The sequence below is a fragment of the Salvelinus sp. IW2-2015 genome, linkage group LG15, assembly GCF_002910315.2.
Source record: "Salvelinus sp. IW2-2015 linkage group LG15, ASM291031v2, whole genome shotgun sequence".
NCBI classification, from domain to species: Eukaryota; Metazoa; Chordata; class Actinopteri; order Salmoniformes; family Salmonidae; genus Salvelinus; species Salvelinus sp. IW2-2015.
In genome coordinates, this window is record NC_036855.1 from 27,013,730 (window position 1) to 27,026,462 (window position 12,733).

Here is a 12,733-nt window from a genome sequence, read left to right on the forward strand (position 1 = left end):
GTCACGTCAAGGTTCTTTGCACTCTGGGAGGGCAATAATGCGGAGTTGTCAACCGTGATGGAGAGATCTTTGAGCAAGCAGGCCTTCCCTGGGAGGAAGAGCAGCTCCATCTTGTTGAGCTTGAGGTGATGGGCCGACATCCAAGCTGACATATCTGCCAGACACGCAGAGATGCGTTTCGCCACCTGGGTGTCAGAAGGGGGAAGGAGAAAAGTAGTTCTGTGTCATCCGTATAGCAATGATAGGAGAGACAATGTGAGAATATGACGGAGCCGTGTGACTTGTGTATAGAGAGAAGAATAGAGGGCCTAGAACCGAGCACTAGGGGAACCAGTAGTGAGAGTACGTGGTGCAGACAGATCCTCTACACGTCACCTGGTAGGAGCGGCCTGCCAGGTAGGATGCAATCCAAGTGTGCATAGCTTGAGACACTCAGCCCTGAGAGGGTGGAGAGGAGTATCTGGTGGTTCACGGTGTCAAAGGCAGCAGATAGYTTTAGGAGGATGAGAACAGAGGGGAGATAGTCAGCTTTGGCAGTGCGGAGAGCCTCCGCGACACAGAGAAGAGCAGTCTCGATTGAGTGACCCGTCTTGAAACTTGACTGGTTAGGGTCAAGAAATTCATTCTGATAACGAGAAAGTTGATCAGAGACGGCAGTGTTTTGGAAAGAAAAACTGTATGTAATGGGGAATTTATCAAAATAATGACATCTTTACACATATTGACGCTTTTCACTGACAGCCGGAACTCAGCTAGTTCTATAGCCGCGCGCGCTGCCCAAATTGCATAGGCATTTTTTTTTTTTTAAGAAGCTAATGATCCTCTGTGGCTAAGTCATGCTCCCTGGTGAAGTATTTTGAATGTTTTATTTAGCAGTAATTACATAATTTTGGCAAAACATCCATTTACTTTAGAGGAAGCCAGCATCTGAACAGTGCACTGTGCACCTGCCAACTTTCCTTTCCAATTCACAAGTAGCTGAAACCAGAGATCTGTACATATTAACAAGATGCTCATGTCTCCACCCTAACAATGTGAGTCTTTGTCCCAAAGTCGGGAATGGAAGCAACAAACTTATCTGCATATTATCCCGATTGAAACGCACTGGGCTTATTCTGGACAGATTTTGGCGTGTAAGTCCTTCCGCTTCACCACCCCTGCTGAAACTAGCGAGCGAAACGGGCCCCTCTGTCTCACTATATGTAGTGCATGTATCTGATGCTGTATGTTTAAAAATAGTATGACATGCCATAATCTTTTTGTCAAGACATCAGACATGGTCTACACATACTGAGAGGCACCGTTTCACTCACGCAGATGTTTCATCTGACATTGATGCGTTTTACAGTCAAATAAATGATCCTTATTTTGGACGGGCAAGGATGTACGGTAGGGTGGGCCAGGCCCCCCCATAATGCCAACCCTGACTGAAGGGGCAAGGAGAGAAAAGAGCCCTTGATTTTCTTCATTCTTGGGGTGAAATTCAGTCTGGTCCTTGTTTGGATGTGGTATCATAAAAATGCAGAGCAAAATGCACAACTAAGAAAGCAGCTTTGGATATGGACAACAATAGTGTTGAGATGGGAAAACTTACTGGTCAATTTATAAACTAATGTACAGTGGATCATGCCAACATTCACATCAACCTTCAAGGATTTAATTAAGTGAAGGTGTAAAATAATGAGCACTGAATGAGATGGGTGCTGAACAAATAAATGGTGATATAATTGAGATTTACTGTAATGGCTTTTCTTCTAAGACAAACAATTAAATAAAAAATGTCCCTTGAAATAAATATCTACACAATCACATCTTTAAAAATATACTTTATTTGTACAGTTTCAGTTATTATAGTATCTTTATTCTGCATGACGTCTGAGGTGTGGCAGCAGGTTCTCTTGTTGGGGAACAAAATTAGGCAAAAACACAAACTTATTTCCACAGGTAAGGACTTTGGTTGCATTCACGGAGTCACTTAACATCACTCTGGTCCACCACGCTGGAAAAGATAAGAAACCAGAAGAGTTGGTGGTTAGTGAGATCTTCCCTGTATTGCAAGACTCGGGTAACAACAGTTAATGCACTTTGAGTACTCAGAATGCCTTCTCTAAAACTATGGGGTAAATCGAAAGCAGAGATCTAATTAAAGTACAGGCCCAACCCATGTATGTAACCYCATGTCACAAAAATACCACCCCTTTCAGTATTTGTATGAACACTTTTTATTTATTTATAAAAAAATACAACAATTACAGCACTTCTTCAGTGGCCCAGCTAGGCACTCACCTGAATATAGTCCATCTCGTCTGTTTCCAATGCCCTCCTGCGGTATCTCTGGGGGAGTTCCTTCACTGTGGCCACACTGTCTGGGGTTCCAGAGAGTAGAGTGACAGGTCCGGGGGGTCTCGATAACAGCGGCGGTGAACTAGGAGAGCCGACTGCTAATGTTTTAAGAGTCTCTTGGACTGAAACAGAGGAAATGGTTGTTGTTTTAAAACATTAGCCGAATAGGTAGCTTAATCAGTGATGTTATTGTTTTAGACATCCAGTGTTTACCCTACAATTATTTCCAGCAGTCGCAAATTTAGTAGGGGGGGAGCACAGTTTGAGGCCGCCCTCTTTGCCAGAGACAAAATTCTACTGTTTTAAAGCTAATTTCCTGCAATTCTACACATTTGTCATGGACCTGAAATAAAAATAGCAGTTTCATATCAAATTTCCTGCAATTATACACATCTTGCCATGYCTTATTCTATCGGAGTGACTCAAAATCAATGGGGGCCCCATGCCATACTATATTTGGAATTTTAGATTCTTCTCAACTGTCTCATTTTTATTTGGGTGATTGTTAGTTCTCAGGGATTATCTTATTTTAAAATATATTACTCCATTATCCTTTCTGAATACTTGATCTGATTTTAGTCATTTAAGTTTACACTGAACGTTTTACCATCCAGTGCACCGCTGCTAAATGCATATAGGTGAAACACTGGACATCCTTTGTGTTTTATGTTATTTTATTCATTACTCATAGCACTATTTTATAATGAAATTGGAAAGGACTAAAACAACCTCTTACTAAAATACACTGGGGTTGACAAAAAAAAAAAAAAAGGGAAAATCAAGTCAGTTTCCATCTTTGATTTGAAAAGTGCCTGAAAACAATACCCAGGTTTTCCAACAACAAAATGTCAAACTGATAGAGGAAAACTGTTTATAACTTCTCTAGGATAGGGGGCAGCATTTTCACATTTGGATGAAAAGCACACCCAAATTCAACTGCCAGCTACTCATCCCCAGAAGATAAGATATGCATATTGTTAGTAGATTTGGATAGAAAACACTCTGAAGTTTCTAAAACCGTTTGAATCATGTCTGAGAATAACAGAACTTATTTAGCAGGCAAAACCCCGAGGACAAACCATTCAGATTTTTTTTTGTTTTTTTTTGTTTTTTGAGGCCACTCTTTAATGGATTTTCATTGGGAATACAGATTTCTAATTGACCTTCTTGCAGTTCCTACCGCTTCCACTGGATGTCAATAGTCTTTAGAAATTAGTTGAGGGTTTTTCCTTTGTGTAATGAAGTACGGCCATTTTGAATCAGGGTCACTTGAAGTGTCCTGTTAGATAGAGGCGCGTGACCAGAAAGCATGCTCAGATTGTTTTAAATCCTGTATTGAACACAGATCATCCCGTCTAAAATTGTATCTATTACTTACGTTAAATACCTAAAGTTATATTACAAAAGTAGTTTGAAATGTTTTGGCAAAGTTTACAGGTAACTTTTGAGATATTTTGTAGTCATGTTTCACGAGTTGGAACCAGTGTTTTTCTGGATCAAACACGCCAAATAAATTGACATTTTGGATATATATCGACGGAATTAATTGAACAAAAGGACCATTTGTGATGTTTATGGGACATATTGGAGTGCCAACAACAGAAGCTCGTCAAAGGTAAGGCATTAATTATATTTTTATTTCTGCGTTTTGTGTCGCGCCTGCAGGGTTGAAATATGCTTATCTCTCTTTGTTTACATTGGTGCTAACTCAGATAATAGCATTGTTTGCTTTCGCKGAAAAGCCTATTTGAATTCTGACATGTTGGCTGGATTCACAACCAGTGTATCTTTAATTTGGTATCTTTCATGTGTGATTTAATGAAAGTTTGATTTTTATAGTATTTTATTTGAATTTGGCGCACTGCATTTTCTCTGGCTTTTGGCCAAGTGCGACAGTAGCGTCCCGCCTAAACTCAGATTTTTGGATAGAAATATGAACTTTACCGAACAAAACATACATGTATTGTGTAACAAAGTCCTATGAGTGTCATCTGATGAAGATCAAAGGTTAGTGATTAATTTTAACTCTATTTCTGCTTTTTGTTACTCCTTTCTTTGGCTGGAAAAATGGCTGTGTTTTTCTGTGGCTATGTACTGAGCTAACATATTCGCAAGGTGTGCTTTCGCCGTAAATCCTTTTTGAAATCAGACACTTTGGCTGGATTAAGGAGAAGTTTATCTTTAAAATGGTGTATAATACTTGTATGTTTGAGGAATTTTAATTATGAGATTTCTGTTGTTTTGAATTTGCGCCCTGCAATTTCACTGGCTGTTGGTTAGGTGGGAGGCTACCGTCCCACATATCCCAGAGATGTTAATTAAGGCAGAGAGCTACAGAGAAATAATTACATTGTTTGACGCAGTTTCTACTGTCTATCGAGGTAAAGTTGATACAACCAATCAATATTCAACCAACACGTTGACAGGCTACATTTMGACTAACAACGCACAATTGCATACAGTAGCTGCGTCCCTTAACTTCTCTGGGGTAGGGGGCAGCATTCGGAATTTTGGATGAAATGCATGCCCAAATTAAACTGCCTGCTTCTCGGGKCCAGAAGATATYATATGCATATAACTGGTAGATTTGGATAGAAAACACTAACACACTCTTCCAAAACTGTTAAAATAGTGTCTGTGAGTATAACAGAACTGATTTGGCAGGCGAAAACCTGAGAAAAATCTGGTTTTTGGGGGGGTTTTGTAGTTTTCTATTCAATGCCATTACAGTATCCATTGACTTAGGACTCAAATTGCAGTTTCTATYCCTTCCACTAGATGTCAACAGTCTTTAGAAATTGTTTCAGGCTTGTATTCTGAAAAATGAGGAAGTAAGAGCAGTCTGAATGAGTGGACCCTAAAGTGTCACAGAGCTTTTTCATGCGCACGACCGAGAGAGTGCCTCTCTTGTTTACCTTTTATATTGACGACGTTATTGTCCGGTTGAAATAATAACGATTATTTAGGCTAAAAACAACCTGAGGGTTGAATATAAACATCGTTTGACATGTTTCTATGAACTTTACGGATACAATTTAGATTTTTTTGTCTTCCTGTTTTCACAGCGTTTGAGCCTGTGGATTACTGAAGAAAATGCGAACAAAACAGAGGTTTTTGGATATAAAGAGACTTTATTGAACAAAAGGAACATTTATTGAGTAAATGAATGTCTGCTGAGTGCAACCATATGAAGATCATCAAAGGTAAGGGATTAATTTTATCTCTATTTCTGACTTGTGTAACTGTTCTACTTGGCTGGTTACTGTTTGTAATGATTTGTCTAGTGGGCTATGTTCTCAAATAATCGTAAGGTATGCTTCGCCGTAAAGCATTTTTTAAAATCTGACACCGTGGTTGGATTCACAAGAAGTTAATCTTTAAACCTATGTAAAATATGTTTTGTTTTCAGAATTTTTATAATGAGTATTTCTGTATTTGAATTTGGCGCCCAGCAGTTTCACTGGCTGTTGAAGAGGTGGGACGTTAACGTCTCACGTACCCAAGAGAGGTTAACAGACAAAGGGTGGAATGTCCTCTTCAATAGGGTTAGCACTACCCATGGATGAAAAAAAATAACAATAGGTAGTGAGTGCAACATCACACTGGRAAGTTGTTACTCACCATTCAGCCTGGGGACCCCCTCTCTGCTGGGAAACTTCATTAGCGGAGCATGAGGTTTCACAGCCTGAACGGTAGTCGAATGAAAACAGACAAGTTACTCAATCACTTCAAGACTTCTCTTTTGCAGCCAGACAATCCTATATTGTTTAATGCTATGAATTGAAAGCAATACCATATAGTAGTAGGCGAACAAAATGTTTATCATTGCCTTGAATAAACTGCCAGATAAGTTAGGTAGCTAGAYTAGACACTCTGACAGGGAGAACTACTGATCAGCGAACTTGCTATTTCTAGCCTTAGTTCAACGACTAACGTAAACTCACCCCATTCCGTACAAATGTGCGTAACAGCYACATTCAAACGAGGCAACAAAGAAAACTAATGGGACTGTAGCGACTGTGTTGACTTCAAAATCGGGGGTGTGAACTAGGTTTCTATTCAAGCGTTGATCGACATGGTAATGGCTCTATAGTATTGGAGAAAAGTTGAAAAAAACTGACCCTCTGTTACATCTTGACGTGTCATGTCGTAACGTACAGCACGCATAAAGCAACTATTTCTGTCTTACAATCTCTCTCCACAAGGTGTAGCACTTCTCTCATCGTTTAAAAACAAGAAATGGACAGTGAAGGGGGTAAGGGGGATACCTAGTAATTTTTTCCATCATTATTGCATGCGATCATCATTCTCAAAGCCGCTGTTTACTTCTAAGATCACTTTACCACCGCCCTAAAAACCCGATTCAAATTTGACACAAACCTTAAAATAGGTATGTAATGACACATTATATAAACTCTTTATAGTGTTTTATTTACATTTTAGAGGCGATAAGGTGATAAGTTCGAGGGAAAAAAGCAATTTTCCCACACCACATCTGTCCTTCTCACGCATTAGTTTCGCTTCCCCACCCGCCATTTTTAAAAAGACCCGACGGGGCTCATTGCCTGCTTGAATTATGCAGAAACGGGCAGTGTTTAGGTCATGTAATTGATTTTGTTGAAAAGGGGAGAAATTGTGCTTTACAATGGTATTGACATTACAGTTGATCTGGAAGTATTACGTTTTTGGGGCGCTAAAATAAGGGCAATTGTACGTCCAAGGCGGTGTACGAGTTTACGTTAACCGTGTGTGACTGTATGGCAGTTAACATGGCATTASTTAGTTTGAACTGAGTAAGTCAACTTTTACGTTCATCTACGTGATAGTTAGTAGCTAGCTACGTGCTCAAGCTTTGGAATTGCATGCAGACCAACAAGGGCATTAGCATGGGTAGCTAGCTCGTTAGTTTGGGGATGCACAGCAAAAACAAAGCGAAAACAAATGTCTTTGATTTCTGACCTTGGAAATCGTAACTTGCATTGACTATTGAAKTTTTAAAAGTACTCACTTGAGTTACAAGTGTTGTTGCAGAGCGATAAATATCCAAGTTTGACAAGCGTACCTGTACCACCCGTCCAACTGCAGCCATTTTGCTACTGACTTTGCCACCCATGTCCTCGCGGGTCTTCTTCCGGGTGAAAACAATCCTCAGTTCCTAAAAGTACCAGAAGAGGGAGTTGTCATGTGAAAACGGAAAATGACTAAGTCCGCTGTATATAAACCATAGGTTTAGAACAACGGTATGTGATAGGAGACATTCTACTGCATGGATGCTAATGTGAGRTATCAAAAAGCTAACGGGTCATCGGTGGATAACACCATCCCATTCAGAGTAAAATACACAATAAAACATATCTTAGACATGTATACGAATTCCAAACCCAGCCAGATCAGACCTAATGTCTTAAAAAGTTAATTAATTGTCTGTAAAATAGCATTTCTTACCTTTGGCTTGATGCTGMCAGCTGAAAGTAGGTTATATTATTCGAAAACAAAATAAACGTTCAGGTCAGTTTCCCAGGCCATACTGTCAAACCATGACGTTTGTTTGCACCGAGTTGATTTCTAAGAATAGCACAAGAAAACCGTTCTTAATTAATCGGACAAAATGCTGGTAGCAGACAAATTCCATCAACCAATTTMAGCTATTCAGTGCCCATTGAAAATMAACCTTGTTTTACATGTTAAAATAAGCACTATAGACAATGGTGAACCAAATGTCAATGACAAACGCAGCTAGCATAGGCATATAACCTTCTCTTTCAGTCAGCCTAGAGATTGTTGAAGGGGGCGGGGGTTTTATCTGGTCACGTGATTAGTGGTAACTTCCTAGCGGTACATTCAAAGGTCGCGCCAAGAGCCTATCATACAGCCTAACATGGATAGAGCTGATACATTTGACCTCTATGAGTATTTCTCCTATCCGGATAAAAGAACATGTCAAATCAATGTTTGAGATGAACGTGAATCTCCAAGCAGGTAAATTACATTAACTTTATTACCGAATTGGGTATGCTATGTGACTGTAAAATAGGGTTAATATAATTCAATGCCAAATTTTCTGTAACAGGAAAATGCAAAAGATATTCTTGCAGTGCACCTGATGTTGAGAGACTTGAGTGTCTTTAGTTGGCAATGTCATCTCATGTTGGCCTATTCATAACCAACATTTTATATTTTCTCAACTGAGATTTGGAAAAAGTGGATTTATTTGTCTCTTGATAATCCACAAACCGGATTATGCTAGTACTTTGGAGGAAGCAAAAATCACAAATTTAATAAGACATTGGCCGTACACAGGTAACTATAACATTTCCTTGAATTACTAGTACAATAGTTATGACAGGCATTTGTTGCTTGCAAACCCTTTTATGTAGAAGCCTGCAGCATTTTCAATTGGACAGTTTATAAATTGTTGTATTTGTCAGGATGCATGTGTGGCATGCCACCTGAGAAACTGTGATCCAAAGGCTGAGTAAGTCCTTCAGGAGCTGATTCTAACAACCTGTGTGTCCCAAATGGCATCTTAATCTCTATATATCCTTCAAACTCAACTCTGGACCTCGAAGCCAGTTCCACTGCTTTTTAAAAATTGTTCCACTCTAATCAGGGACTGATTTAGACCTGGGACACCAGGTGTGCAATTAATTATCAGGTTGAACAGAAAACCAGCAGGCTCCGGACCTCGTAGGGTAATAAGAGTTGAATACGCCTGCCCTATATAGTCCACTACTGTTGACCACAACACTGGACTATATAGGGTGCCATTTGACACAACCCCTGTCTTATTGGACAGCTCCTCCTAAACTGGCTTTGAGAAGGAAAACAAATATTATTAGCACTACCCATTGATCTACTTTGTGATAGATTTCAATGTGTTTGCATTGTTTMTAAAAATGTCAGTCACACAAACCAGAAATGGTTATCAGTTGTTTACCTACTGATGTTGTAATTACACTGCACCTGCCAATGTAAAAACATGTAAATGCATGTTTTAAGCACAACTTAAATAGTGGGGCCTGCATTTTTTTCCAGAGCAATGAGGGAACTGACCAATCGTAGCCTAGACTTTTGTTCAAAGATAAAGACACTTCAGCAGGTGGGTGCATCTGTTATCAATATGGTTGGACAATGGACATTTTCACCAATCTGATTGTGACTAACTAACAGCTTTATAAATTATAACAGAATGTTTATTGCTTTCATCATAAAAATGATGCAGTCATTGGCTTGGTTCTGCTGCTGTATTGTGTTACCAACTGTTGTGGATTTATGGGAATGTTATTTCTGAGCTCTTGTTTGCTTTGTCAACAGGAATCATGAGCTTCAGGACCAAATCACAGACCTACAAAAGCAGAGGCTAGGTATTTCATCATCCACACTATGGATGCTTTACCATGGAGGATATATAGGAATTCACAAAATGTTATTGAAGATATGAACAATCACCTTTTTAGTTCATGTTTTCATACTTTGCCTTGTAGTTCAGGTGGTGCAGAGAACTGAATAATAAAAAGGAAACTCCTTCAAACATATTTAAATCGTTTGCATTTTATTTTTCTCCTCTGCAGATTTAAAGCGTCTCACTCATGAGATTGACGAGTTGAAGAGGGAGCCTCTCCGAGGCGGAGAAGTGCAGAAAGGCCAGTCTCYCCTAGAGAAATARCAGAAGATGGCCACCATCACACAGAATGTCCTGCGGGTAAATGGGCCTTTTTATATCTTTAAGAATGTATTTTTATTCTTAAGATGTATCCCAATAATCTCTTTTTTCTGAAGTGTGCACTCGTTCACTTCTACTCACAAGTCTAAAAGCATTGGATTGGTGGAGTCATGGGCTAGTGGGAATTTCCACCATATTTCTTATACCAGTCGTTTCCTTTCAAACCAGTAAAGGGAAGTGAACTACTGCACACTTCGGGAGGAAGCAGATATCATTGGGGCACAGTCTTAGTGCGAAGAGAATGATAGCATATTACCGGTTTTTGTTTGTCAAAATCATGTTGCGATATTTTCTCCAGGGGATCATCATTGCCAGTAAAGTGAACTGGTGAGATGATGACCCCAAACTGAGAGACATCGCCATGAAGTTGGAGGACATTCCCATCTCTGAAGAATGAGCAGTCAGCATGGAAGGGAAAAGTAACTAACATTGTTTAAGCATAATGTACAGTTATCAGAAGCTGTAGTGAGAGAGAATGAACAAAGTGTTGATATCACAGTAATGTAAAATATTAACTGATGTTAAGAGCACTTAGTAAAATACATAACACTGCATCAGATGGACATGTTTTTGTAATAAGCGGTTGTACAAAAAACATTTGTACTGCATTTTGTATTGACTTTAACTTTAGTTTTTATGAATAAATCTGCTAATCACCGGTTTGAAGTGTAATAAGTTATTCTATTGAAATGATGGAAAATAAATTATGCATGATGAAACCACAGGAGTATGGCTCTGCCATTATGTGCGGTACAAATCAATCGGCCACGGTCTCTACCGTTCTAATTACTGCAGAAGTAAAAACATTTCCTGCAGACTTGACGTCAAGTCATGATATATTTCCAAGTGTTGGAAATATTATTGCGACTCAATTGTGTAATTTTGTCTTTCTTTGCATGTGTCTCACAGCCGATTCAAAGAATGACAAGTTAGAGCAGAAAAGAGAACCAAGTAGTCAAAAATCCAAGGCTTGTTTAGCAGCTAACTAGCATTAATGTATAAGAGCCAGCCTGTGCCAGTTGTTTTTTTAGCTAGCTATACTGAACAAAAATATAAACGCAACAATTTCAAAGATTTTACTGAGTTACAGTTCATATAAGGAAATCAGTCAATTGAAATAAATTCATTAGACCCTAATTTATGGATTTCACATGACTGGGAATACAGATACCTTTAAAAAATGGGCCACACAATGTGTCTCAGGATCTCGTCACGGTATTTCTGTGCATTCAAATTGCCATTGATAAAATGCAATTGTGATGGTTGTCCATAGTTTATGCCTGCCCGTACCATAACTCCACCAACACCATGGGGCACTCTTTTCACAACGGTGACATCAGCAAAACGCTCGCCCACATAACGCCATACACGTCTTCGGTTGTGAGGCCGGTTGGACGTACTGCCAAATTCTCTAAAATGACGTTAGAGGCGGCTCATTGTWGTTAAATGAACATTAAATTCTCAGGCAACAGCTCCGGTGAACATTCCTGCTATCAGCATGGCAATTGCACGCTCCCTCAACTTGAGACATCTGTGGCATTGTGTTGTGACAACTGCACATTTTAGAAAGGCCTTATTGTCTTTAATCAGCTTTTTGATATGCCACACCTGGATTATTTTAGCAAATGAGAAATGTTCACAAATTTATGAGAAAGCTTTTTGTGTGTATGGAAAATTTCTGGGATATTTTGTCAGTTTATGAAACATGGGGCCAACACTTCACATGTTGCGTTTCTATTTTTGTAAAGTGTAGATAGATATCCTGCTATCTAGCCAGTGTACATCAAAACACCCCCACGTATAAACAAACTCACTTCCTTCACAATAGCTCTGCTCCGCAAAACGCAAAAGTATGAAAGCCCTGAAGTCTGCCGAAACTGCATAGCAGTAAATGCTGTACGGCCACTTCAAATGCAGTCTTTTAGAGGAAATAATCTGCGTTTCGGTTCGATGAGATACGATTCGACGCACTAATATTTTTTACTTAAACACATTTTCCATTCTAAATTCAAATCTGCTGCTATTGGAGCTCACGAGTTGGGCCTCTGAGCTGGATCTGTCTTTGTGTGTGGAAATGGTGTACAGTGCCTTTGGAAAATATTCAGACCCTTTAATTTTTCAACATTTGTTAGGTTACAGCCTTACTCTAAAATGTATTTTTTTTTTAAACCCCCCCCTCGTCAATCTACACACATTACCGCACAATGACAAAGCAAAAACAGGTTTTTAGACTTGCTAATTTATAAAAAATAAAATCACATTTACTTAAGTATTCAGACCCTTTACTCAGTACTTTGTTGAAGCACCTTTGGCAGTGATTACAACCTCAAGTCTTCTTGGGTATGACGCTACAAGCTTGGCACACCTGTATTTGGGGAGTTTATCCCATTCTTCCCTGCAGATCCTCAAGCTCTGTCAGGTTGGATGGGGATTGTCGCTGCACAGCTATTTTCAGGTCTCTCCAGAGATGTTCGATCGGGTTCAAGTCCGGGCTCGGATTGGGACACACAAGGACATTCAGAGACTTGTCCTGAAGCCACTCCTGTGTTGTCTTGGCTGTGTGTTCAGGGTCCTTGTCCTGTTGGAAGGCGAACCTTCACCCCAGTCTGAGGTCCTGAGCAGGTTTTCATCAAGGATCTCTCTGTACTTTGCTSCATTCATCTTTGC

General features: G+C 39.5%; 1 protein-coding gene and 1 long non-coding RNA gene across 3 annotated transcripts; one reads left to right on the forward strand and one right to left on the reverse strand.

The window, feature by feature from the left end:
* Positions 1-1,809: 1,809 nt before the first annotated feature.
* Positions 1,810-8,123, reverse strand: LOC111974993 (alpha-ketoglutarate dehydrogenase component 4). Of its 2 annotated transcripts, none has more exons than XM_024003122.2 (5): positions 7,789-8,123; positions 7,406-7,498; positions 5,965-6,028; positions 2,287-2,465; positions 1,810-1,999 (listed from the first exon to the last, which is right to left on the reverse strand). In XM_024003122.2, the coding sequence occupies exons 2-5, from the start codon at positions 7,454-7,456 to the stop codon at positions 1,982-1,984; spliced, it is 312 nt and encodes a 103-aa protein (XP_023858890.1). In that variant the 5' UTR covers positions 7,457-7,498; positions 7,789-8,123; the 3' UTR covers positions 1,810-1,981. The 2 variants fall into 2 exon arrangements, with proteins under 2 accessions (XP_023858890.1, XP_023858888.1); XM_024003120.2 differs by having other exon boundaries at positions 7,352-7,498.
* Positions 8,124-8,136: 13 nt separating this feature from the next.
* Positions 8,137-10,727, forward strand: LOC139028805 (uncharacterized). The gene is made up of 5 exons (XR_011481017.1): positions 8,137-8,322; positions 9,379-9,442; positions 9,658-9,707; positions 9,915-10,045; positions 10,365-10,727. It is a non-coding gene; the product is annotated as an uncharacterized lncRNA (long non-coding RNA).
* The last annotated feature ends 2,006 nt before the right edge of the window (positions 10,728-12,733 follow it).

Bases quoted from the DNA above. Each gene is read 5' to 3' on its own strand.
- LOC111974993 (XM_024003120.2), bottom strand. From the start codon at position 7,456: ATGGGTGGCAAAGTCAGTAGCAAAATGGCTGCAGTTGGACGGGTGGTA. The intron at 6,029-7,351 runs GTGAGTACTTTT...ACTACCGTTCAG, and splicing joins CAACAACACTTGTAACTCAA to GCTGTGAAACCTCATGCTCC. The intron at 2,466-5,964 runs GTGAGTAACAAC...CCTCTGTTTCAG, and splicing joins GGGGGTCCCCAGGCTGAATG to TCCAAGAGACTCTTAAAACA.